The sequence below is a fragment of the Pelobates fuscus genome, chromosome 3, assembly GCF_036172605.1.
Source record: "Pelobates fuscus isolate aPelFus1 chromosome 3, aPelFus1.pri, whole genome shotgun sequence".
NCBI lineage: Eukaryota > Metazoa > Chordata > Amphibia > Anura > Pelobatidae > Pelobates > Pelobates fuscus.
This window is the reverse complement of record NC_086319.1, coordinates 326642547-326665507: the sequence shown is the minus strand read 5'-3', so window position 1 is coordinate 326665507 and position 22961 is coordinate 326642547. Positions and strand designations below refer to the sequence as shown.

The 22961-nt window shown below is 43.1% G+C and overlaps 1 protein-coding gene across 1 annotated transcript in view; it reads right to left on the bottom strand.

The window, feature by feature from the left end:
- Nucleotides 1-8739: 8739 nt before the first annotated feature.
- The window catches only part of HOMER2 (homer scaffold protein 2), a 176458-nt gene continuing 162236 nt past the window's right edge, over nt 8740-22961 (bottom strand). The window contains exons 8-9 of the mRNA XM_063445672.1: nt 22879-22959; nt 8740-9615 (exon numbers count right to left, since the gene is read on the bottom strand). Coding sequence (XP_063301742.1) covers nt 9427-9615; nt 22879-22959 — 270 coding nt within the window. The 3' untranslated portion in view covers nt 8740-9426. The remainder of the gene's footprint in view (nt 9616-22878; nt 22960-22961) is intronic.

Sequence of the window (22961 nt, the reverse complement as noted above, 5' to 3'; positions counted from 1 at the left end):
ATATTACACTTCTGGTATCAGAGTTGGCAGCTTTCTTCTTGACCAATTATCCTCGGCTGGCAACTCCTGGTCAACTTGTATGCCCTTCATCAGAGTTATTACCAGCACGGTGATGAATTATAACAAACGTATGAGAGTAAATCTCGCTGGTCGATGACCGTGCTCGCAAGACATTATGGTCATCCATACAAAAAAAGATAGGAGTGGGAAACGTGTGTGAGGTCCAAGGCAGATTTATTTTTATTTTTTCATAAGAGGTCATGATTTATTTCAAGAGTTAAATATGGATCAAACTAGGCTCCAACTTTCAGTTTTTTTATTATGCAATCCTTTTGTTGATTTTGATTTATTTTGTGACCCAAAAGAGGTACAAACTCTGGTATTGTCAGGATCGGGTCAGGGATCCAACACGCAGAGTACAAAGAGTAGCTGATACGTATACCGGTCCTTAGAATGGCCGGACTAACGTAGAACTACAATAGAATGGTCAGAGACAAGCCGAGGTCGAGGATAACAGAGGACAGGTAAGCGAGAGACAAGCCGGGTCAAGGATAACAGAAAGGCAGGAGAGTAAACAACAAAGCCGGGTCAAAACCAAAAGACAAGTGAATCATAAAGCACTGTGTGACTAGGCGGACTAGAACCACGACAGGGCAATGAGTGAATGAGAGAACCACCGTTAAGTATCCTGGCTAGGGAGAGGGGACACGCCTCCGGCGAGTCCTGATTCGTCTCCCGAGATTTGAGTGGCAGGATGTTTCGGGTTAGCGTCATGACGTCTACCTCCGGTCCTTCTGTTATAAAAGGAAGTGACTCCCTCGCGGCCGGCGTTAGTAAGACCGAGTGAACCGCGGGAGACCGAGGAGACATGGCGTCCGGACGGATAACCTTCTAAGTCTCTACCTCTCTCAAAGGTAGAGACTCCAGGTACCCTGACAGTACCCCCCCCCTCAGATACGCCCACCGGGCGGAAGGAGCCGGGGCGAGATGGAAAGCGGGAGTGAAATGCCCTGCGAAGACGAGGAGCATGAACATCCTCTTGTGGTACCCAACTCCTCTCCTCAGGACCATATCCCTTCCAGTCAACTAAATATTGTACTCGTCCCCGGGAGACACGAGAATCAATAATGGAGTTAACCTCATATTCCTCCTGACCCTCCACCTGAACAGGGCGCGGAGGGGCGATTGTGGAGGAGAATCTGTTACAGATTAGAGGTTTCAACAATGACACGTGAAAGGAGTTCGGGATGCGTAAAGTAGCTGGAAGAGCTAGACGATATGCCACTGGGTTAATTCGAGTCAAGATCCTGTAGGGACCAATATAACGAGGAGCGAATTTCATGGAAGGAACTTTAAGACGAATATTCCTAGTGCTCAACCACACTCTATCGCCCGGAACAAAATTCGGAGCCGCCCTTCTACGTTTGTCAGCATGTTTCTTTACCAGTACAGAATTGTGTAGAAGAATCTGTCGAGTCTGATCCCACAACTTCCTCAAATTGGCCACATGGACATCAACCGACGGCACTCCTTGGGAAGGAGAAACCGGGGGAAGAATGGATGGATGAAAGCCATAGTTCATGAAGAAGGGACTTGAATGCGTGGAGTCACAAACGAGATTGTTGTGCGCAAACTCTGCCCAAGGAATCAAACCGACCCAATCGTCCTGGTGTTCGGAAACAAAACAACGTAAGTATTGCTCAATCTTCTGGTTAGTTCGTTCAGCAGCTCCGTTAGACTGAGGATGATAGGCGGACGAAAAATTCAATTTGATGCCTAATTGAGAACAGAACGACCTCCAAAAACGTGAAACAAATTGGGAGCCTCTATCAGAAGTGATCTCCGAAGGAATCCCATGCAAACGAAAAATCTCTTTAGCAAAGACCTCCGCCAATTCAGGAGAAGTCGGGAGTTTAGGCAAAGGTACGAAATGTGCCATCTTGGTAAACCTATCGACTACGGTGAGGATAACAGTGTGCTTTTTAGAAACCGGCAGATCCACAATAAAGTCCATTGCCACACAGGACCAAGGTTTGTCAGGAATTTCCAGCGGTTGTAGAAGACCACAAGGAAGCGTATGCGGTAGTTTGGTTTTGGTACAGACCACACAAACCCCGATAAAATCCTTAATATCCTTCCGTAACGACGGCCACCAGAAATCCTTGGAGATCAAAGAATACGTCTTGCGGACACCCGGATGACCAGCCACCTTACTCTCGTGAAGACACTGTAAGAGCTCCAATTGAAGTTCAGGGGGAACGAAAAGTCTGGAAGCCGGAGTCAGTCTAGGTGCCAGATGCTGCAAGTTCCTTATCTGATCAAGTAGCGGGGAATGAACTTTGAGAGTAGTGTTAGCGATAATGTTACACTTGGGTACTATAGAGGACAAAACCGGCTCAGATACGGCAGCAGGTTCATATTGGCGAGATAAGGCGTCGGCTTTAGAATTCTTAGAACCTGGCCTATATGTGAGCACGTAGTTGAAGTGAGTGAGAAATATGGACCAACGAACCTGTCTAGATGATAGTCGTTTAGCCTCCCCAATATAGGATAAGTTTTTATGATCTGTCAAAATAGTAACAGGATGCAAAGTACCCTCCAATAAATGTCTCCACTCCTTCAAGGCCATTATAACCGCTAGTAGTTCCCTGTCACCAATGTCATATCTGCTTTCAGTACCGGACAATTTTTTGGAAAAGTATCCACAAGGATGTAATGGTTTATCTACACCCAACCTTTGGGACAGAACAGCACCTATACCTGTCTCAGAAGCGTCTACTTCGAGTAGGAAAGGTAGAGTAGTATCAGGGTGAACTAAAATTGGTGCGGAAGCAAACAGCTCTTTGAGTGTCTCAAAAGCCCGAAGAGCTTCAGTAGACCAATTCTTAGTCTCAGCCCCTTGTTTGGTCATGTTGGTGATGGGAGCAATGATAGAGGAGTATCCCTTAATGAAACGTCTGTAGTAATTAGAGAAACCAATGAATCTCTGGATAGCCTTGAGACCCTGAGGTAAAGGCCACTCTAATATGGATTGGAGCTTCTCCGGATCCATTTCAAACCCCTCCCCAGAAATCACATAACCAAGAAACGTAGTTTGGGATTGGTCAAAGCTGCATTTCTCTAGTTTGCAGTACAAGCCATGCTGAAGAAGTTTGTGTAAAACCCTCCTGACTTGTCTGTGGTGAGTCTCAATATCCCTGGAATGTATAAGAATATCATCAAGGTATACAATTACACAGTCATCTTGAAACTCCCTAAGAACCTCATTAATAAGGTCCTGAAATACTGCCGGAGCATTGCAGAGACCAAAAGGCATTACAGTATACTCATAGTGCCCATATCGAGTATTGAATGCAGTTTTCCACTCGTCACCGTCGTGGATTCTCACCAAATTATAAGCACCTCTAAGGTCTAACTTGGTGAAAATTTTAGAACTTTTTAATCGGTCAAAAAGCTCGGTGATCAAGGGAATCGGATAAACATTTCTGATGGTTATCTTGTTAAGACCTCGGTAGTCAATGCAAGGTCTTAAAGAACCATCCTTCTTTTTAACAAAAAAGAATCCAGCCCCAGCAGGAGAGGAGGATCTTCTAATGAACCCCTTGTCTAGGTTTTCACGAATATACTCTTCTAGAACTAAGTTTTCATTCGTGGACAAAGGGTATACATGACCCCTGGGGGGCATGGTACCAGAAAGTAAATTAATTTTGCAATCAAAAGGCCTATGTGGTGGTAAGGTATCAGCCTTTCTTTTGTCAAATACTGCCTTTAAATCTTGATACAAGGACGGTATCTGTACTTTGGTAGAGTCAGTAGCGTCATTAATTGAGTTGACACTACAAAGCGGTGACACTTTCTTTAAACAATTCTCTTGACAATTCTGGCCCCATGAAACTATTTCCCCTGATCTCCAATCTATAACGGGGTTATGTTTCTTAAGCCAGGAGTATCCCAGGACTATGGGAACAGAAGGGGATGAAATGAGTAGTAGGGATATTTCCTCCTTGTGTAGAATACCAGTAGTTAAGTAAAGAGGTGTGGTCTCCCGGGAAATCACAGGCTCAACTAAAGGTCTACCATCAATGGCTTCAACAGCCAAGGGTGTCTTCCTTAACTGGGATGGGATAGTGTGTTTGGTGAGAAACTTTTGGTCGATAAAACTCTCAGCAGCGCCGGAGTCTATCAATGCCATAGTTTCTAAAGTTCCCTTCTCCCAAGTTAAAGAGACCGGTAATAGGAGTCTATGTTCTTTGTAGTTATGAGTAGAGGACAAAATCGAAACACCCAAGGTCTGTCCTCTAGAGAAACTTAGGTGCAAGCGTTTCCCGGACGGCTGGGACAGCTCAAACGTACATGACCTCTGAACCCACAATACATACACAGTCCCTCTCTTCTCCTGTACTGTCTTTCCTCCTCTGAGAGACGAGTAAGGCCTAACTGCATAGGTTCTGAAACCTGTGGATTTTTGGTTTCAGAAACTTGAAATGATGGTACTAGTCTAGAGAAAGATTTAGCGGTTCTATCTCGAGTATTCTGTCTCTCCCTTAGACGTTCGTCAATACGAGAGATAAAGGAAATTAAGTCCTCCAGATTCTCGGGAAGTTCTCTTGTCGCTACCTCATCAAGTATTACATCAGATAATCCATTTAAGAATACGTCTATATAGGCCTGTTCATTCCATTTTACCTCTGCCGCCAAAGACCTGAACTCTAGTGCATAATCCACAAGTGTTTGGTTGTCTTGTCTAAGGCGCAACAGTAATTTGGCTGCATTGGCCTTCCTGCCAGGAGGGTCAAAAGTTCTTTTAAAAGCAGCTACAAAGGAATTATAGTTATAGACTAATGGATTATCATTCTCCCACAATGGATTCGCCCATCTCAGAGCTTTCTCAATGAGTAAGGTAATAATAAATCCCACCTTTGCCCTATCAGTAGGGTATGAACGGGGCTGTAGCTCGAAATGAATACTGATCTGGTTCAAAAAGCCACGACACCTCTCAGGAGAACCAGCATAACGTACAGGTGGGGTAACTTGGGAAGAAGCACCTACAGTAGCTACCTCTAACCCCGAACCCACAGAAGAAGCAGAAGTGTTACGCCTCTCCTCAGGTGGATTAATAGGGCGAGACAGCAGCGCCTGTAGTGCTAGAGCCATCTGATCCATCCTATGATCCATGGCGTCAAACCTAGGATCAGGAGAACCAAGCTGACAATTTGTACCTGCAGGATCCATGGCCCTGTCGTAATGTCAGGATCGGGTCAGGGATCCAACACGCAGAGTACAAAGAGTAGCTGATACGTATACCGGTCCTTAGAATGGCCGGACTAACGTAGAACTACAATAGAATGGTCAGAGACAAGCCGAGGTCGAGGATAACAGAGGACAGGTAAGCGAGAGACAAGCCGGGTCAAGGATAACAGAAAGGCAGGAGAGTAAACAACAAAGCCGGGTCAAAACCAAAAGACAAGTGAATCATAAAGCACTGTGTGACTAGGCGGACTAGAACCACGACAGGGCAATGAGTGAATGAGAGAACCACCGTTAAGTATCCTGGCTAGGGAGAGGGGACACGCCTCCGGCGAGTCCTGATTCGTCTCCCGAGATTTGAGTGGCAGGATGTTTCGGGTTAGCGTCATGACGTCTACCTCCGGTCCTTCTGTTATAAAAGGAAGTGACTCCCTCGCGGCCGGCGTTAGTAAGACCGAGTGAACCGCGGGAGACCGAGGAGACATGGCGTCCGGACGGATAACCTTCTAAGTCTCTACCTCTCTCAAAGGTAGAGACTCCAGGTACCCTGACAGGTATCAGTTTAAGATACTCTTTCTACCGACCCCTCTGTGGTGCTTGGGCTAGGAGCATTAACCTGACTAGCAGATCGCGACTGGGATTGGCTGAGAGCAACAGCCAATCACATGGCACTGCCATAGACATTCAGTCTATGACAGTGCCATTGCAGGCATGAATCCATATGGTTACAAGGAAGTGTGTAATGTCCGTCTAATCCAAAGCCATACCTCCAGGAACATTCACTTAGTGTTAAACTGCTTGAAAATGGGAACTCAATGCATTATAACTAGTGATGTCGCGAACACAAAATTTGCGGTTGACGAACGGCGCACGCGAACTTACGCAAACGTTCGCGAACCGGGCGAACCGCCATTGACTTCAATGGGCAGGCGAATTTTAAAACCCACAGGGACTCTTTCTGGCCACAATAGTGATGGAAAAGTTGTTTCAAGGGGACTAACACCTGGACTGTGGCATGCCGGAGAGGGATCCATGGCAAAACTCCCATGGAAAATTACACAGTTGATGCAGAGTCTGGTTTTAATCCATAAAGGGCATAAATCACCTAACATTCCTAAATTGTTTGGAATAACGTGCTTTAAAACATCAGGTATGATGTTGTATCGATCAGGTAGTGTAAGGGTTACGCCCGCTTCACAGTGACAGACCAAACTCCCCGTTTAACACACCGCAAACAACCGCAAACTCCCCATTTGCACAAGGTTGGATACCAATCTAGCCATGTCCCGTTCCTTGTCCTCACTGATGTCATTGAAGGTCTCTACCTCCACCCAGCCACGTACAACACCAAGGGTCCCCCGTAAGGTGACAACAAGCTCCCTGTATTTTTTTTTTTAAATGTAAATCTAAATTGTATGCTGTCTAGGAGGTGGGAGGGTCTGGGAGGGAGGGTCTACTGGCTATGGGAGGATAATGTATAATAAACACAGGTTACTGGCTATGGGAAGATAATGTATAATAAAACACAGGTTACTGGCTATGGGGGGATAATGTATAATAAACACAGGTTACTGGCTATGGGGGATAATGTATAATAAACACAGGTTACTGGCTATGGAGGATAATGTATAATAAACACAAACACAAAAAAAATAAAAAAATGAATGCAGCTTCAGAATTAATCTAAACTGTATGCTGTCTAGGAGGTGGGGGGGTCTGGGAGGGAGGGTCTGCTGCTGATTGGCTGGAATGTGTCTGCTGACTGTGAGGTACAGGGTCGAAGTTTACTCAATGATGACGAATAGGGGGCGGACCGAACATTGCATATGTTCGCCATCCGTTGCGAATGCGAACAAGCTATGTTCGCCAGGAACTATTCGCCAGCGAACTGTTCAGGACATCACTAATGGCTACCACCAAAACTGTCTCACTTATCCATATTGATGACCACTCAGGACGAATGCTGTAAGGTCAGTTATATCAAACCTGCTCAGATATAACCGGATAAATCAAAACACACTGGGAGACATTTCACTCCTTAGAAAATCAATGGTCACAAACCAAGGAGTTTTTTGGGGTTAACCAAATGTGGGATTTCTTGATTGACCATAACAGGAACCTGATTCTATTTCTGTTTGGGTCTGCAATGTAATAATGGGATTAACTGATGCAGGCTGACAAAATAAAAAATAAAAAAGTACAACATTTACACAGACTGGACATTGATATACCTTTTCCTTACTTCATTTAATTTGTTTTTTCGTAGCTATACTCTCAAAGGAAGACATGCATGTAATTTTCACGCATGTCTTCTTTGTAGATATATGAAAAAAAACTGCTTGCAAAACCTGCTGCTTGCAGCCTTTGCAAGGCCCTCCTCTTGTTCCAGGCTTTCAGCATGTGCCATGGAATGGAATGCTTGAGAAGGGGGGAAGTCAGGTGTGACCTAGCCCAGCATGCCTGCCTGTTCCGTTACCTCTATGACTTTAACTGAGCCATAAGAAAACCTCACCAGAATAGAAGTGTGCAGCCCATTTAGTTAGGGTGTGCAAAATTTTAAACACACACGGTTTCTTCCCCCCTCCTTTGGGCTTTTTTTTTGGACCAGGGAGGGTGGAATCCTAATCACAGGTGGTCCGATGATAAATGCAGAATCTCTGCAGTCCTCAGTGGGTGAAGACAGCTCCTTCTGACCGGTGTCAGGAAATGTATCAGAGTATTGCCATGGTAACCTGCAGCAACGCTCTAATACAGTAGAAGGAGCGGAGAACTCGGCCTGGAAGTTCACTCACACTTTAGGGTGCGCACACCTATTGCTTCCCAGCAATTTGACTGACAGCTGTGGAGATGTTTTGGCAAAGTTTGCTTCTGTAAAGTCAAGAGATGCTTACAATTGCCTCCAGGGTGTTAAATCTCATATTGTTCTCCAAAAATTAACAACTTGACCCTACTGACTAAAGATTTTTTTTATCCACCCCATAACAATTCCATGTTGAGCAAATAAACCAGACTGTCATCCAGCATAGTGACACCACTCTAGGACTACAAGAAAAGTGACATGCTTTGAGCATGTGATATATTGGACTTTACGTTTGAACTATAGAAGTCAAATGTTCACAAATCATTTGAGAAACCAATACAACAATATATATTGCCAATTGTTTTACAACATCCCATTGTCAAAGCGAATAATCCATCACCCAAATGTTTCTACATTACAAAAACAGGTTTAATTCCAGAATCCAGGGTTAGAATTCTCAGCCGTTCAACCCAATTAATCACACAGTCATTTATTTCGTACCCTAAAAATATAAAACCGATTATCTAAGAACAGTTACCGATCTTCATAACGGAACTAATCTAATTAGAACACACGTAGACAAAGCATATCAAAAGAAGAAAGAAAAAAAAGTGATATTTTATTTTACACTATTAAATAATCTGTAAACATTTTATTTAGAATTACGTGATATGGGAGGAATACAAATATCCTCATTTTCTTTTTGCTTTATTATTTCAGTGGTAGATACATTACATCTCAATATCAGAACAATTCTTGGTCATCCATCAAAATATATAGAGTGATAAAACAAGTAAGGAGTCACAAACTCTGCCCTATTCACTAGATTTATTGCAGCTTCAATTCCAAGGTTAATGGCCAGAAGTATCACAGAGTGCTGCCTGAAACAGTACAGTGGACTAGGTTTCATGGCTGTGTGCTTTTTCTTATTGCAATTCCAACCTCCTGTTGGTACTAGAGCTAGTACCTTAAAACCAATATAGAAGGAATAGGTTTTATTTTGGTCTTCAAAGCCGCGTTTTGTATTCTCTTGTCAAAGGAGACGATTGTGGGACATGAACTGCAAATGACCAGACATCTGACATCTCACAATTCTTAGTTATATATATTTTTTTAAATCTAGATATATATGTAGATCATTTTAAACACCGTGTCTGCTGCTACACTGTTTGGATAGCTAATCCCTGGACTGATTCTGTAGAAAAATGGCTTTGAAGTGATAGGCAGCTATTGGTTGCCAAATAGGCAAAACAGACTTATCTCAGGTATCCATAGGTGCTAAAGAAACATTTAAAACCAACACACAGTGCACCCCCCCAAGCCGTCTATCTTCTGTGGTTTGCTCTGCGCAGGTCCTACTGCATGAAAAATCCATCACACTAGTTGTCCATTTCTAATTTGGAAAGCCCTAGACGGAATTCGTGCAAATCCTCAATCTTTCCATCGAGTACATTCAGGAAATGTTTAAGTTCCAGTTTCAAGTGACCCTGTCTGTGCTTGCTCTCGTCCATCTCTTTCCTTAGAGTCCTCACTTTATCGTCCAGCTCTTGGTTCCTCTGCTCAGCGTCCTGCAAAAAACAACACAAATACGGTAAATACAAATCTCATTTCTAGTAATGTCCCACTTTTCTCCAACACTATTTTATTTCCTGTTTAGAACTCGACAAAGACGATTCGCCTGAAAATGAACTGACAATATCTGCAATAAACAAGATATTGAGAAGAAACATAAATAAATTGATTATTATAATGGTGACTTATTTATCCCAGGAAAATAATTTATTTTTGGGGTCCTGGAGACATCATGAACCATGAGTTTGTTGGTTTACAAAGGTCTCCAGAACCCAGGGTTGGCATTATTTTTCAATGATACAAAGTTCCCAGTTGCTATGCATAATTAATATTTGATATTTTAGGACTAGAGGTATGGTTAGTATAAGTCCCAGTGTACTCCAGATCATTGACAGGGTTATTTACAAAAGTGAGAATTCAAAGTGAATTTCAAATTTAACGACAAAGTAGCTAAAGCAGGAAGCATAGCTCAGCTATGTACACCTTAAAGGACACCGGTCATGTCCCAAACAACATATGCTCATTAGATTGAGCATAAAATCCTATCTATACATTGTGCTAGCAAATTTATAGATTAGGAGAGAAAAAAAAAAAACTATTTAAAAATAGTCAATGAGGCATTGACTGACAATGGCAAACAGGAGCTGCAAGAGTATAGGAACGGAGTAATGGGAGGTCACTCCGTTTTGACACTGGCAATTAAGTCAGCATCCCAAGCAGGGCAAATTAAAGAAGACTGCAGGCAGAGGGGAGGATGACCAGGAGGTAAAACCCACAAAGCAGTGCTGAATCGGAGGAAAGGAGAGTAAATCAATATAGTTTACATTAAATACATATAGCTATGTGATATGTAGTGTATTAAATGTAAATGGGGCCGATTTTAGGTAAGTGACTTTTTATATTATAGGTTCACTTTAAATGTTAAACTCGCTGTGAGGTTTTTACCTTGGTGAATAACATTGTGAGTGTTACATTCCCGGGTGGCTGCTATTCTAACCGCTGCCATTAATTCAGCTCAGAAGAGAACCAGATTAAAAATTAGAGAAGCTGCCCTGTTGGAGTGTTACTCCCACTAATCTCAGACAGCATGCGGCATGTATGTCTCCGTGATTACAGGTCACACAGTGCACACCAGGGAATGTACATTATTTTCCATGTATTACATGGAATCATTTCATGGATTACTACACAATAATACAGAACAGCAACAGCATAAAAATAACAGGCAGATTGTGATTACATATTCTGTCTCATTTGGAGTCCCCAAAGGATCTGTTCTTGGTCCCCTTCTGTTCTCTCTATATAATGTCTCTCTTGGCAAACTCAATTCTTTTGGATTCTGCTACCACCTGTATGCCGATGACACCCAGATATACCTCTCCTCCCCTGATCTCTCCCCCGCTGTCCTACAACGTATCAGCGCTGGTCTTTCTTCAATCTCCGACTGGATGTCCTCTCGCTTTCTGAAACTCAATCTCTCGAAAGCTGAGCTTCTTATTTTTCCTCATCGTGATGCTAATCCTCCTCTTTTGCTCTCCCTGCAAGTTGATGGTACTTGCATCAGTCCATCCTTGCAAGCTCGCTGTCTTCGTGTTATCTTTGATCCTGGCCTCATCTCCACACCTCATATCCAGTCTGCTGCTAAAACCGGTAATTTCCACCTAAAAAACATTGCCCGCACTCGCCACTTTCTCACACAAGATGCTGCCAAGGAGCTTGTTTATGCTCTGGTAATCTCTCGCGTGGATTATTGTAACTCTCTGCTAATTGGTCTCCGAAGAAGCCGTACTGCCCCGCTGCAATTTGTAATTAATGTTCTCTCCTGTCACTCCTCTCATACCTTACCCCTCTGTCGATACTTACACTGGCTTCCTGTACCCTACAGGTGTCAATTTAACATACTAACACTTACCTCTAAATCTTTAAACAACTCTATCTCCTGTTACATTCACTGATTCATAGATATGTGACTTCTCTAGCTCTTTGCTCCGCAGATGACCTTCTCCTGTAGGCTGCTTGCACCCTTACTGCTAACTCGCGCTTGCAGGACTTTTCACGGGTGCTCCTTTCCTTTGGAACAGCCTACCTACCCCTGTCAGACTCTCCCTAGTCTTCAATCCTTTAAGAAGTCCCTCAAAACCCATCTGTTCAGAAATGATTACGGCCTTCCAGAGTAACTTCTAGGTCACAAAACTGTCTCTTGCTCTCTCCTAATGGGCCACACTGCGCTCTCACCTCCAGTTCTGCTACTTTTCCACCTTGTTTGTTTGCTCTACCCTTGATTCTATTCCTATTGTGCTTTATACTCCACTCCAATAGACTGTCAACTCATCTGAACAGGGTCCCCACCTCCCTATTGTCCCTGTATAATTTTGTTATTGTCTCATTTATTGCTAAATTTCCCCCTTTCATAATATTGTAAAGCACTGCGGAATAAATTGGCTCTATGTAAATGCCAATATTAATAATATATGATATCTACACACATGCATACATCTACACAGTAGTTGTTCTGTTCATATTACCAAAATGTAGGAAACTATTTAATGAACAAATATATTCATTAAAAATGTTCTATGACTCACTTCAAATGACAAATGTAATATTTCAAAGGAATAATGTATTTGTCACCCCAAGAAGGTTATCTACTATGTCCAATAAAGCTGCAGTTCTCCTTTTCCCCCCACAATCAATCTACATCCTCTCCACCACCAAGACATATCTTTTTTCAAGGCCTTTTTTCCTGCAGATTTTGATTAAAAGAAGCCATTTTTCTCATTATAACGATAAGACCTTAATCTGCCTGTGACTTACCAATTTTGCTTTGTAACCTAAAGCCAAGGGTAATTTAGGAACGAACCAATCAACAGCTCGTTGTTTTTTTGTTTTTTAATCATTTCTATAGCTACACTTGGGACAAGAACTCAGGAGGGAGTAGATTTGGTTTCAGTGCTGATGTCAGCAAAAGACCTACTGCCAATTTATAAGTAGTTAGACAATTAGCTAGACAGTGCTGTCATGTCCTACACTATTCCTCAGCATTTTTCTACTTAATAAACAATCTCCATATTCTCTACAGATTCCCACAATAGCAAATATGATTTTTAATGCACATATATGGCAGTAATTACACAAATTAATCCCATTCTCCATATTGCTACAGTAAGAATTTAAAAATCATTTTTTGAATTGTTTTTTTAATCTTACTAATGCACATGATGACAAGTATTGACTCCAATACTTCATTATTTTGCATTAACATTACTGGGCTAATACAGCAACTCAAATATCATGACTAGCATATGTGACATTTAAAAAGGTACGCCAAACCTTGATGTCTACATTTCCAACTGTTCCATAATCCATGTGCTATTTTTCATATGAATAAAATGCATGTAAAGCTTTACATTATGGATAGTCAAAAAGACAAATGTATTTATTGTGCTGAAAGAGGTGAACTTTAGCTGCTCTCCACTTTTGGCCAAGGAGTTGGCAATGGCCATTAGTCAAGACCAGACCTATAGTGCTTATTGAAGTGGTCTGGGCGTAGTGTCCCAGGTCCCTTAACTCTGCAGTGCCATTTAATAAACTGCAATAATTACCTGCCAGGGTTAACTCCACCTCTAGATGGACTTCCGGGTCGTTAGGCGACGTTTGGTTTGTATGAGGACATCCAACATCACATGAAACCCTTTAGGAAAGCATTATGCAAAGCTTTCTCATGGGGGATGTCCTAATGCAAGCACCATGCATGTGCATTAGGTCCCCCTGCCCACTTTGTTTTCCTGGCACTATAGTTTCCCTTTAATATTTTAAGAAATCCATAAAATCCCACTTTTTGGGGGAAGCTATGTCTCTGTAACAGGTTTTTCTTTAAAAAAAATAATTTTACCAAAAACAACCTTCCATTGTCTGCTCTAGACCGGTTACCTCTTTTTACAACACAGGTATTGTATGTATATATTATACATGCACACAAGTAATAAAGAACATTGGAGTATTGTGTAACAACCTTTTTAAGTGAAATTTGAGAAAGATGCATTTTTACAATCTCTCTCCTTTATTAGGTCTAAATAAATTTCCAACACAAAAGACGCACTGTTGTGTCATTTTGTTTAGAAATGCTTTAGACTTGACGAAGTCTCCTGAAAACTAGTTTTGAAATTCTGTTAGTTTAATAAAAAAAAAAATTAAAAAAAATTATACCAGGCAGGGCTGGACTGGACTGGGGCAAAAATTCAGCCCAGGCAGTTTAAAGCAGAGCAGTGCACTAGGAGGGACAGGGACAGAAAGGGAGCATGTTATGTTATCACCTATGACAACCCCACATTCCCCAAATAAGTATACTATTTTGATGCCCCTCCAGAGCATCCAGTGCTCTAGGGTTGGAGAAAATGTCCTGTTTTTTTCTGCACAACGCAAGTTTGCTTCTAACTTGTCCTCAGTAGTGGGATACCGGAGAACAAAAGTGGAACAGGTCTCTGAAAATGTATTGTGCATGTGTAGGGATGCTCCTTGTGGTGTTCAGGGCCGGCGCGTCCATAAGGCGGAACAGGCGGCCGCCTTAGGGCGCATCGGCTCTGGGGGCGCAAGATTTCGGTGACCGGCAGGAGGGAAGCGCTCCCTCCTGCCAGGTCACCTTCTGGACCCCCCGGCGGGCGGCAGCGTTCTAATGAGAGGCGGCGAGGGAGCTCTAACCTGTCTGCTCTGCCCCCTCGCGCGCCGTGTGCTGATGCTGCGGGAGCCAGAATGTGACGTCATAATCCGGCTCCCGGCATCAGTAGACAGCCCGCAAGGGAGCAGAGCAGACAGGTTAGAGCTTCCTCGCCGCCTCCCGCTGCACTGAAGCCCCACTGGACCCCAGGGACACATCCACACCAGCTCTCCAGGTAGGGAGGCTGGGTGGATATTATTATTAATTTGTGTGTGACTGAAAGTGTATGTGTGAGTGTGTGTGTGTATGTGTCTGAAAGTGTGTGTGTCTGAAAGTGTATGTGTGAGTGTGTGTGTGTGTATGTGTCTGGAAGTGTGTGTGTCTGAAAGTGTATGCGTGAGTGTAAGTGTGTGTGTGTGTGTCTGAAAGTGTATGTGTGAGTGTGTGTTTGTCTGAGTGTGTTTGTCTGTGAGTGTGTGTCTGAGTGTGTGTGTCTGAAAGTGTATGTGTGAGAGTGTGTGTGTCTGAAAGTGTATGTGTTTGTCTGTGAGTGTGTGTGTCTGTGTATGTGTTTGTCAGTGTGTGTGTATGTGTTTGTCAGTGTGTGTGTGTATGTGTTTGTCAGTGTGTGTATGTGTTTGTCAGTGTGTGTATGTGTTTGTCAGTGTGTGTGTATGTGTTTGTCAGTGTGTGTGTGTCTGTATGTGTTTGTGAGTGTGTGTCTGTGTATGTGTGAGTGTGTATGTGTTTGTCTGTGAGTGTGTGTATGTGTTTGTCTGTGAGTGTGTGTCTGTGTATGTGTTTGTCTGTGAGTGTTTCTGTGTGTCTGTGTATGTGTGAGTGTGTGTATGTCTGTGTGTGTCTTTGAATGATTGTATGAATGTGTGTGTCTGTCAGTGTATGAGTGTGTGTTTGTGAGTGTCTGTCAAATCAGTGAGAGTATGTTTGTGATTGAGTGTGTGTCTGTCAATGAATGAGTGTGTGTCAGATCAGTGAGTCTGTGTCTGTCAGTGACGTCTGTGAGTTTGTCATGGAGTGTGTGTGGCTGTTAGTGTGTATACACCACTGAGTGTAGCGTGGCGGAGCGGAGCACAGTACAAGAGCTTCTGTTTCCTGTACCCGGCCAGACTGAGAGGAGGTGCTCACTGAGAGAGCACTTCCTGTCAGTCCAGCCAGGTACAGAAAACTGAAGCTCCTGTAGAGGGTCTGCTTCGCAACGCTACAAGACAGGTAGGAGGCACACCAGGAAGGGGAGTGTGACCGCTAAGAGAGTGGGGGGTGCACCAAGGGACAGAGAGGGGAGGGGAGAGAAAAACCAAGGTACAGGGAAAAGAGGGGGGAGGGGAGAGGAACACTAAGGGACGGGAAAGAGGGAGGGGCTGGTGAGGAGGCACATAGGTGAAGATGTTAATTTTAGAGGGGGGGGGCGGAAAAATGAATCTTCGCCTATGTACCCAAAAATCCTTGCACCGGCCCTGGTGGTGCTGTATGTGTTTGTAGGTTGCTTATTTGATTGCATGTGTGTAGAGGAGACTTTTTGTGCTATAGTTTATAAAGGGGTCTGTTTGTGGTGTACTATGTGCGGCTAGGGGCTGTAGTGTGTGTGTGTGTGTGTGTGTTTCTGGGCTGTAAATAATGTGTGTGTTTGCATGTGTTTACAGGCCCTTTAGAGTGTGTAATCCTAGGGGGGGTGTTGCATTTGCATGTAAGGGCTGTATTTTGTGTGTGTGAGTGTGTGTGTGTATCTAGGGGATGCAGGGGATGGCATTATGTGCGTGTGTGTGTATGTATATAGGGGCTATAGTGCACGCGTGTATAGGTGCGTTAATGTGTGTATAGGGGTTTAGTGTGCATGTGTGTATAGGGGTGTAGTGTGGGCATAGGGGGTGTAGAGTGTGTATGGTACAGTGGGTGCACAAGAGATGTAGTGTGTGTATAGGGTTATAGTATATGTGTTTACTCTGTATGAGTTTAATGAGTGTTTATTATGTGTTTATAGGAGGTACATAGTGTGTGTAGTGTGTTTGTATGCATGAGGTGTAATGTGTGGTTTTATAGGGGGTACATAGTGTGTGTGAGCGCAGTCTATAGAGTGTAGAGTGTGTTTATTGTAGGTATAGAGTATGTGTAGTGTTTATGTGTGTACGAGCAGGTGTTGTGTTTAAATAGGGGGTATAGTGTGTGTGTTTGCGTGTGAGAGGGTGTATTTGTGTATATAAGGGTAGGATAGAGGCTTAAATAATCAGTTTACTGCCGGGAGGCAGCTTCCCTCAATAACCCAATTCCTTTCAGGCCCATGAGGGGAATGATCCCTTCAGAACCTCCCGCTTAGGGCCGGTGTTGCTCTGCTTGGGCCGGCAAGGGAGACATTTTGATCTCCCATGCCAGCCTTTGTCCATAGCCATTGCGGCCCACCGGGCATTTGCCAGTTTTGCCCCAATGGCCAGTTCAAGCCGGATACCAGATTAATTGCTTGGTCACAGGTAGGTCATCTTCAGCACTCCATATGTTGTGTACTAAATCTCCTCTGATGCTTTGCCAGCGTTATGACTGTAAGAGCATTTTGGGAGATGATGTCCACAATATGTGGAGATCTGTAGGTTGCCAAACACTGAGCTACATTTTGAGGGTGGAGTGCCAAGACCATTGTGTGAGGTGATAGAAGTTGGTATGATAGAGGAGAATGGTGAAATCACCAGAGTAATAAGATGGAACAACATAAGACAATAAGCAATTAAAGGTGACCACAACAAACATTCAGTCACTGGGTACCAATATATTTAATAATAAAACAAAATAAAATAAAAAAAAAATGAAAAGTGTTAAACTAAAAAATGTGATAGTATCCAGAGTAATGACATGGTTAACTTAAAGGTATTTAATGGGAGAAAATATAAATATTCCGGCACACCTGAGGTTCCTTTCTTTTTATTAGGAACAAAAAAGTAGAGACAACTTTTCGGCTCCTCTCTGAGCCTTTATCAAGTCTTTAAAAAGGCTCAAAGAGGAGCCGAAATGTCTCCAGTTTTTTCTTTTTCAGTTCCTGATAAAAAAGACTGCCTTTTAGAACAAACCTCAAGTGCAGGGCCGGACTGGCCCACCGGGATACCGGGAAACTTCCCGGTGGGCCGTCGGCACCTGGGGCTGGGGTGACCTGCGGCCGCTGGGGGAGCAGGCTGTTCTGTCTCTGCTCCCCCTCCCTCGCGCACTAGAAAGAGACCGGGGACGGAATATGACATCATATTCCGGCCCCGGTCTCATTAAGCTGCGCGCGAGGTATGGGGAGCAGAGACAGAACAGCCTGCTCCCCCAGCGGCCGCAAGAAGAGCTTCCCCTGCGGCCGCCATTCAAGTTTTCCCTGCGGCCGCCAGCCCACATATCAGTATGCCCACCCACACAGGTAGCAACAAGTATGTATGTCAGTGTGTGTGTGTGTGTCTGTCTGTGTCATGCTGTCTGTGTGTGTCTGTCTGTGTCATGCTGTCTGTGTGTGTCTGTCTGTGTCATGCTGTGTGTGTGTGTCTGTCTGTGTCATGCTGTGTGTGTGTGTCTGTCTGTGTCATGCTGTGTGTGTGTGTCTGTCTGTGTCATGCTGTGTGTGTGTGTCTGTCTGTGTCATGCTGTGTGTGTGTGTCTGTCTGTGTCATGCTGTGTGTGTGTGTGTGTCTGTGTCATGCTGTGAGTGTGTGTCTGTGTCATGCTGTGAGTGTGTGTGTCTGTGTCATGCTGTGAGTGTGTGTGTCTGTGTCATGCTGTGAGTGTGTGTCTGTGTCATGCTGTGAGTGTGTGTGTCTGTGTCATGCTGTGAGTGTCACGGTGGGTCTGTATCATTGTGTGTGTGTCTGTCTCACGGTGGGTCTGTATCATTGTGTGTGTGTCTGTCTGTGTCATGGTGTGTGTATGTCTGTCGTGGTGTGTGTGTGTCAGTCGTGGTGTGTGTGTGTCAGTCGTGGTGTGTGTGTGTCAGTCGTGGTGTGTGTGTGTCAGTCGTGGTGTGTGTGTGTCAGTCGTGGTGTGTGTGTGTCAGTCGTGGTGTGTGTGTGTGTTTTTAAAAATAGTGTTTTACTCACTTTTTTTTCCCCAACGTCGTGCTGGTCTCTGCCTCTATGACTGCGATCATCAAGCTTGATGATCCTAGCCAATCCGCACTGACACAGGAAGCGCCTCTAGTGACCGTCTGAGTGTCTGTCACTAGAGGTGTCACTAGGAAGCAATGTAAACACTGCCTTTTCTCTGCAAAGTCAGTGTTTACATTCAAAAGCCTGCAGGGACGCCAGGACACCAGAACCACTACATTAAGCTGTGTGTGTGTGCGCCTGCTAGTGAGCTTGCTGTAGCAGATGGTGTCAGGGCTGTCCTAAAAGACTGTATTATTATTGCAATTCTTGCGTTATTTTTAGGCCTATGGTTAAAATGTATGTAGAATTTGTATAATAGTTCGGTAGTTTGCATCCATACGAATGTAAACTACCGAATCCATAGACCACCTCAGAGAGAAGTGTGTACCGTAATTGTTGACACTTTCTAACCGCAAGTTAATAGGCACTCTGTGGAAGTATCTGGGTGGCCGCCGTTCGGTATACGAACACGTGACGGCGGCCATCTTACGCACTAAAATCTCAGCAGTGTTTGGTCATTAAGTGTCTGGAACTCAAATCGGACACTCGATTACCTGAACACCGCTGAGACCTCCAGAGCTCCATAACTCCCGAACGTCAAGGTTTATCAAACCCCCGTTCGGTAGTTCTAAAGTACCGAACGAGGGGATTCGTATGAAGGGAAAGTTAATCGTGGATGGCAGTATTTTCTATGTATTTTATCTCCCGAATAAAGACCGACCGCAGGGCCAAAATGCATGGAACCCTTTTCGGATACCACCTCGTGTGCGGTCGGTCAAATTACACCCTCCACCTAACTCCCGAACCCCTGGTCCGATCTGGGTGAATTTTGGATATGTTAGTCACCCAGATCAGGGCTACCAGGGGATACCACTTAGATAACTGTACCAGGCTGTTTTGGGGTACATCCAGAATCGGGGTAAAAGTGTATAACTTATAAGTGGATTATGTGTCACACTGAGGGGAGGAGATGTATGGGAGGTAACTACTGTACTATTGGCTAATGTACTAATTACTGTAAATCCCTCCCTTGCAAGGGAGCACCCTTTATAAGCAAGCTGTGTGATTAAAGGTTTCAGTTCTGCTCCTGATGCTGTGTGTCGTCCAGTTATTGGGAGTGCTGTTGGGATATTATTGGATTGTTTTGCCTGCTGAAATTACAACTCTATGGATCTATAATACTTGTTCCTGAGCCTCACTGGGATCTATAGTGGAGTTAACCTGTGAAATATCAGGCCTCCGCTACACTTGCTTGCTTGCATGTGTGTGTGTGCCTGCTTGTGAGTGAGCTTGTGTTTTTATGTTAATGAGCTTATGTATATTAGTGAAATTGTTTGTCTATGAGGCTGTGTTCAATGAACTTGTGTGTGTCAGTGATATTGTCTGTGTCTGCATGTATAATGGTATATATTAATGAATGACTTTACATCATAAAGAAAGCATATTTAGTGTAATGCTTTGGAGGCACCACTAGGGGCAGTGTGTAGGAAGACATGTGCTTCTGGCAGTGACATCACAGGCCAGCCTACTTACACTGAATAAAAACCAGATGTAGGAGAAACTCTGTCTCTTTGCCTGTACCTGACTGAACCTAAGATGTAGTACCAGCTCTGACTTAACCCCAGCCCAAGGGCTGCGGCCTTGTAAGTAATATGAATCCATTGTAACATTTAGCAATTGTAATAGCCTTTTGTATAACATTTAGCAACCAATAGCGTTTTGTGTAGTATTGTATTGTATAATTATTGTGGTAAATTGACATTCTGCTAGCATCTGTTTATTATAGTTATATTAAATATACATTTAATATTATAACATTTTAAGTATTTTCTATCCACATATTCGACCATAATACTATGAACTATAAAAATATTAATGTTGTTCCATATTGCTTAATTATTATGTATTAAGAGATTAATATTCATATTTAAGTCACGACCACAACAGCATGTGAGTATGCTTACTGTATAATTAAATGTTTTACTCTGAAAGGACCAATATATTATATTAGAAAAAGCAATATATATATATATATTACTCAATCATCTGGGGTGGCAAGACATAGCCTTACATATTACATGCGACAATATATGTCGCAATGACTTATGGGGCTGGCATAGATTTTTTTTCCCCAGGGCTGCTTTGTATCCCCAGTCTGGCCCTGCTCAGGTGTGCCTGAATAGTTATCTTTTCTTCCATTTGATGTCTCCAGGGATTGGCCCTCTCTTTCTGGAGCACCTGCAGGAAGTATTCCCCATTGTCAATGTGTGCATTGCACTCTTGTTTTCTTGCAAACAACACAGGTATCTGGCTTGCTATGCAAGATGTACAACTGGAGCTCTGTTTCAAAATAATGTCATTTCCATCAACATTTACCAGAACTGAACAGTGATCCAATAGCAAATAATGCAAGTTGCGTTTGCCCACTACTTTCTTAGGATATCTTTGCTTTACACCCACTAGGTAGGTCCCATGTGCTTTTAACATGAAGCCTAAATTAGAGGGACACTATAGTTGCCAGAACAACTACAGCTTAATGTATTTGTTCTGGTGAGGATAATCATTCCTTTCAGACTTTTTGCAGTTTCGAGAGAAAAGGCAGTGGTTACATTACAGCTTAGGGATAACTCCACTGGCCACTCCTCCGATGGCTACTAGAGGTGCTTCCTGAGGCAGTGCTGCACAATGTGCAGCACTGCCATTCAATGTCTCCACCTTCTGCATGCAGACACTGGACTTTCCTCATAAAGATGCATTGGTTCAATGCATCTCTATGAGGAGATGCTGATTGACCAGGGCTGTATTGGGCTTGTGCTGGCTCTGCCCCTGATCCTGCCTCATTGACAAGCTCAGCCAATCCAATGTTTTCCTATGGAGAAGCATTGTGATTAGCTCAGACCACCAGTTCTGATGATGTCAGCCAAGCAGGCAGGTCAGGGGAAGAGCCAGCAGCAGCAGATTGGAATAAAAGTAAGGCTTTGCTATGTTTAAAGAGTGCAAGGGGGTGTGGGTAAGGGGAGGGGGTCAAATAGGCTAGATGGTGGTTTAACACTAAAGGGTCAGGAATACATGTTTGTGTTCCTGACCTTATAGTGTTCCTTTAAACTGAATTGTCAAAGACTAATTATAATATGGCTATGCCACTATTTAAAATACATTAATTTGAATTTGGCCAATGTTATTAATTCCATAACTTCTCATTTTGCCACATTTAGCTTCAGGAAATATTTTTTTTTTTTTTAAAAACTAATGTCTTCATTAGGTTATTAATATAAAATGTCCAACTTCAAAACTTTAACTTTCGGAAGGGAAGAAAGACAAGGATTTCCTAAGGTTAGAATTAAATACTCCGTGAGCCTTCATTAACATTGCAGGCATTATAAATTTATGTACGGTGATTCAAAACCGCAGCTATTTATAGCAAAGAAATATTCATAACGGCAAGAAGAAAGAGAGCTACAATGTATTACTGTTAAGTCCAATAAACCTATTAATGTATTAATTGAAAGTCACCTTTTACTTCTGTTGCTTGAATTATTGAGCACAGTTTCATCAATAGGCGACAGATGCTTGCTCACAAGGAAGTATCAGGATATCAAAACGCACTCCACAAAAACCTCGTTTACACAAAAAAAAACTATTTGTATTAAGGAAGAATACAATCAACTATTTTCATTGTTTTTTATGCTTGCAAAGAAATTGAGCATTCGTAGGGGGTAGTAGGGTTAGACACACATAATACCTTTCGTAAACGGTGACGAAAACTGCCCTAATTGCGATGTGCTAAAAAGTAAGACCTTGCTTTAAAGGGGATAGGTCGGGATTTTCATTTTTAGCTTTATTTATCCATAAGGTATTTATTTGTGAGGTATGAAAAAAAATGAAGAAATCCACGCCACTTTATCCTACAGCTGGGCGTCCCCATTTTAGCTTTCTGCCAGTCTATGTTCTAAATTCCATTCTTTGCACTTGGCTGTTAACACAGAGAAGGCAAGAGTAGAGGAGATATAAAACAATGTTTCTATCTCCACTTCCATTCGCAAACTTTGCACTGGCTTTGCCTTGTCTAAACTGGATTAGGATGTCAAATTACTAAATCCTTACTATAAAGAGAAAAGGTTAACACAATTTTCGATGTTTTATTCAAATGTGACAGTCTCCTTAAAAATCTTTGCTCTGCAACTTGGTATTCAACTGGTTTGTAAACAGAAGAGAATAGGTGAACCTTTTTTTTTTTTTTAAAAAGCCCTGGCAGGAGGTAGATTCACATCTGCCTGTAGTACCCATTACTTGACAGTTTATTGATGAAGTCAGAAAACAGATAACTGTAAATTCTGGATAATAGCAAGATCGAGCCAGTGTTACTCTGTGACGGCTGCTGTGAGTCTCAAGTTCAGTGTTAATCCCGAAGCAGCACGTCAAGCACACGTCTGCTCTACTTATGCCTTGGTACTTGATATTCTAGATGAGTGCTAATCCCACATTACCTGAAGCTTTTCATTCACAGCTTCACACTCCAACATCAGCTGAGGGATAACTTCACTCTGTTTCCTGAGGTCTTCCAATTCCT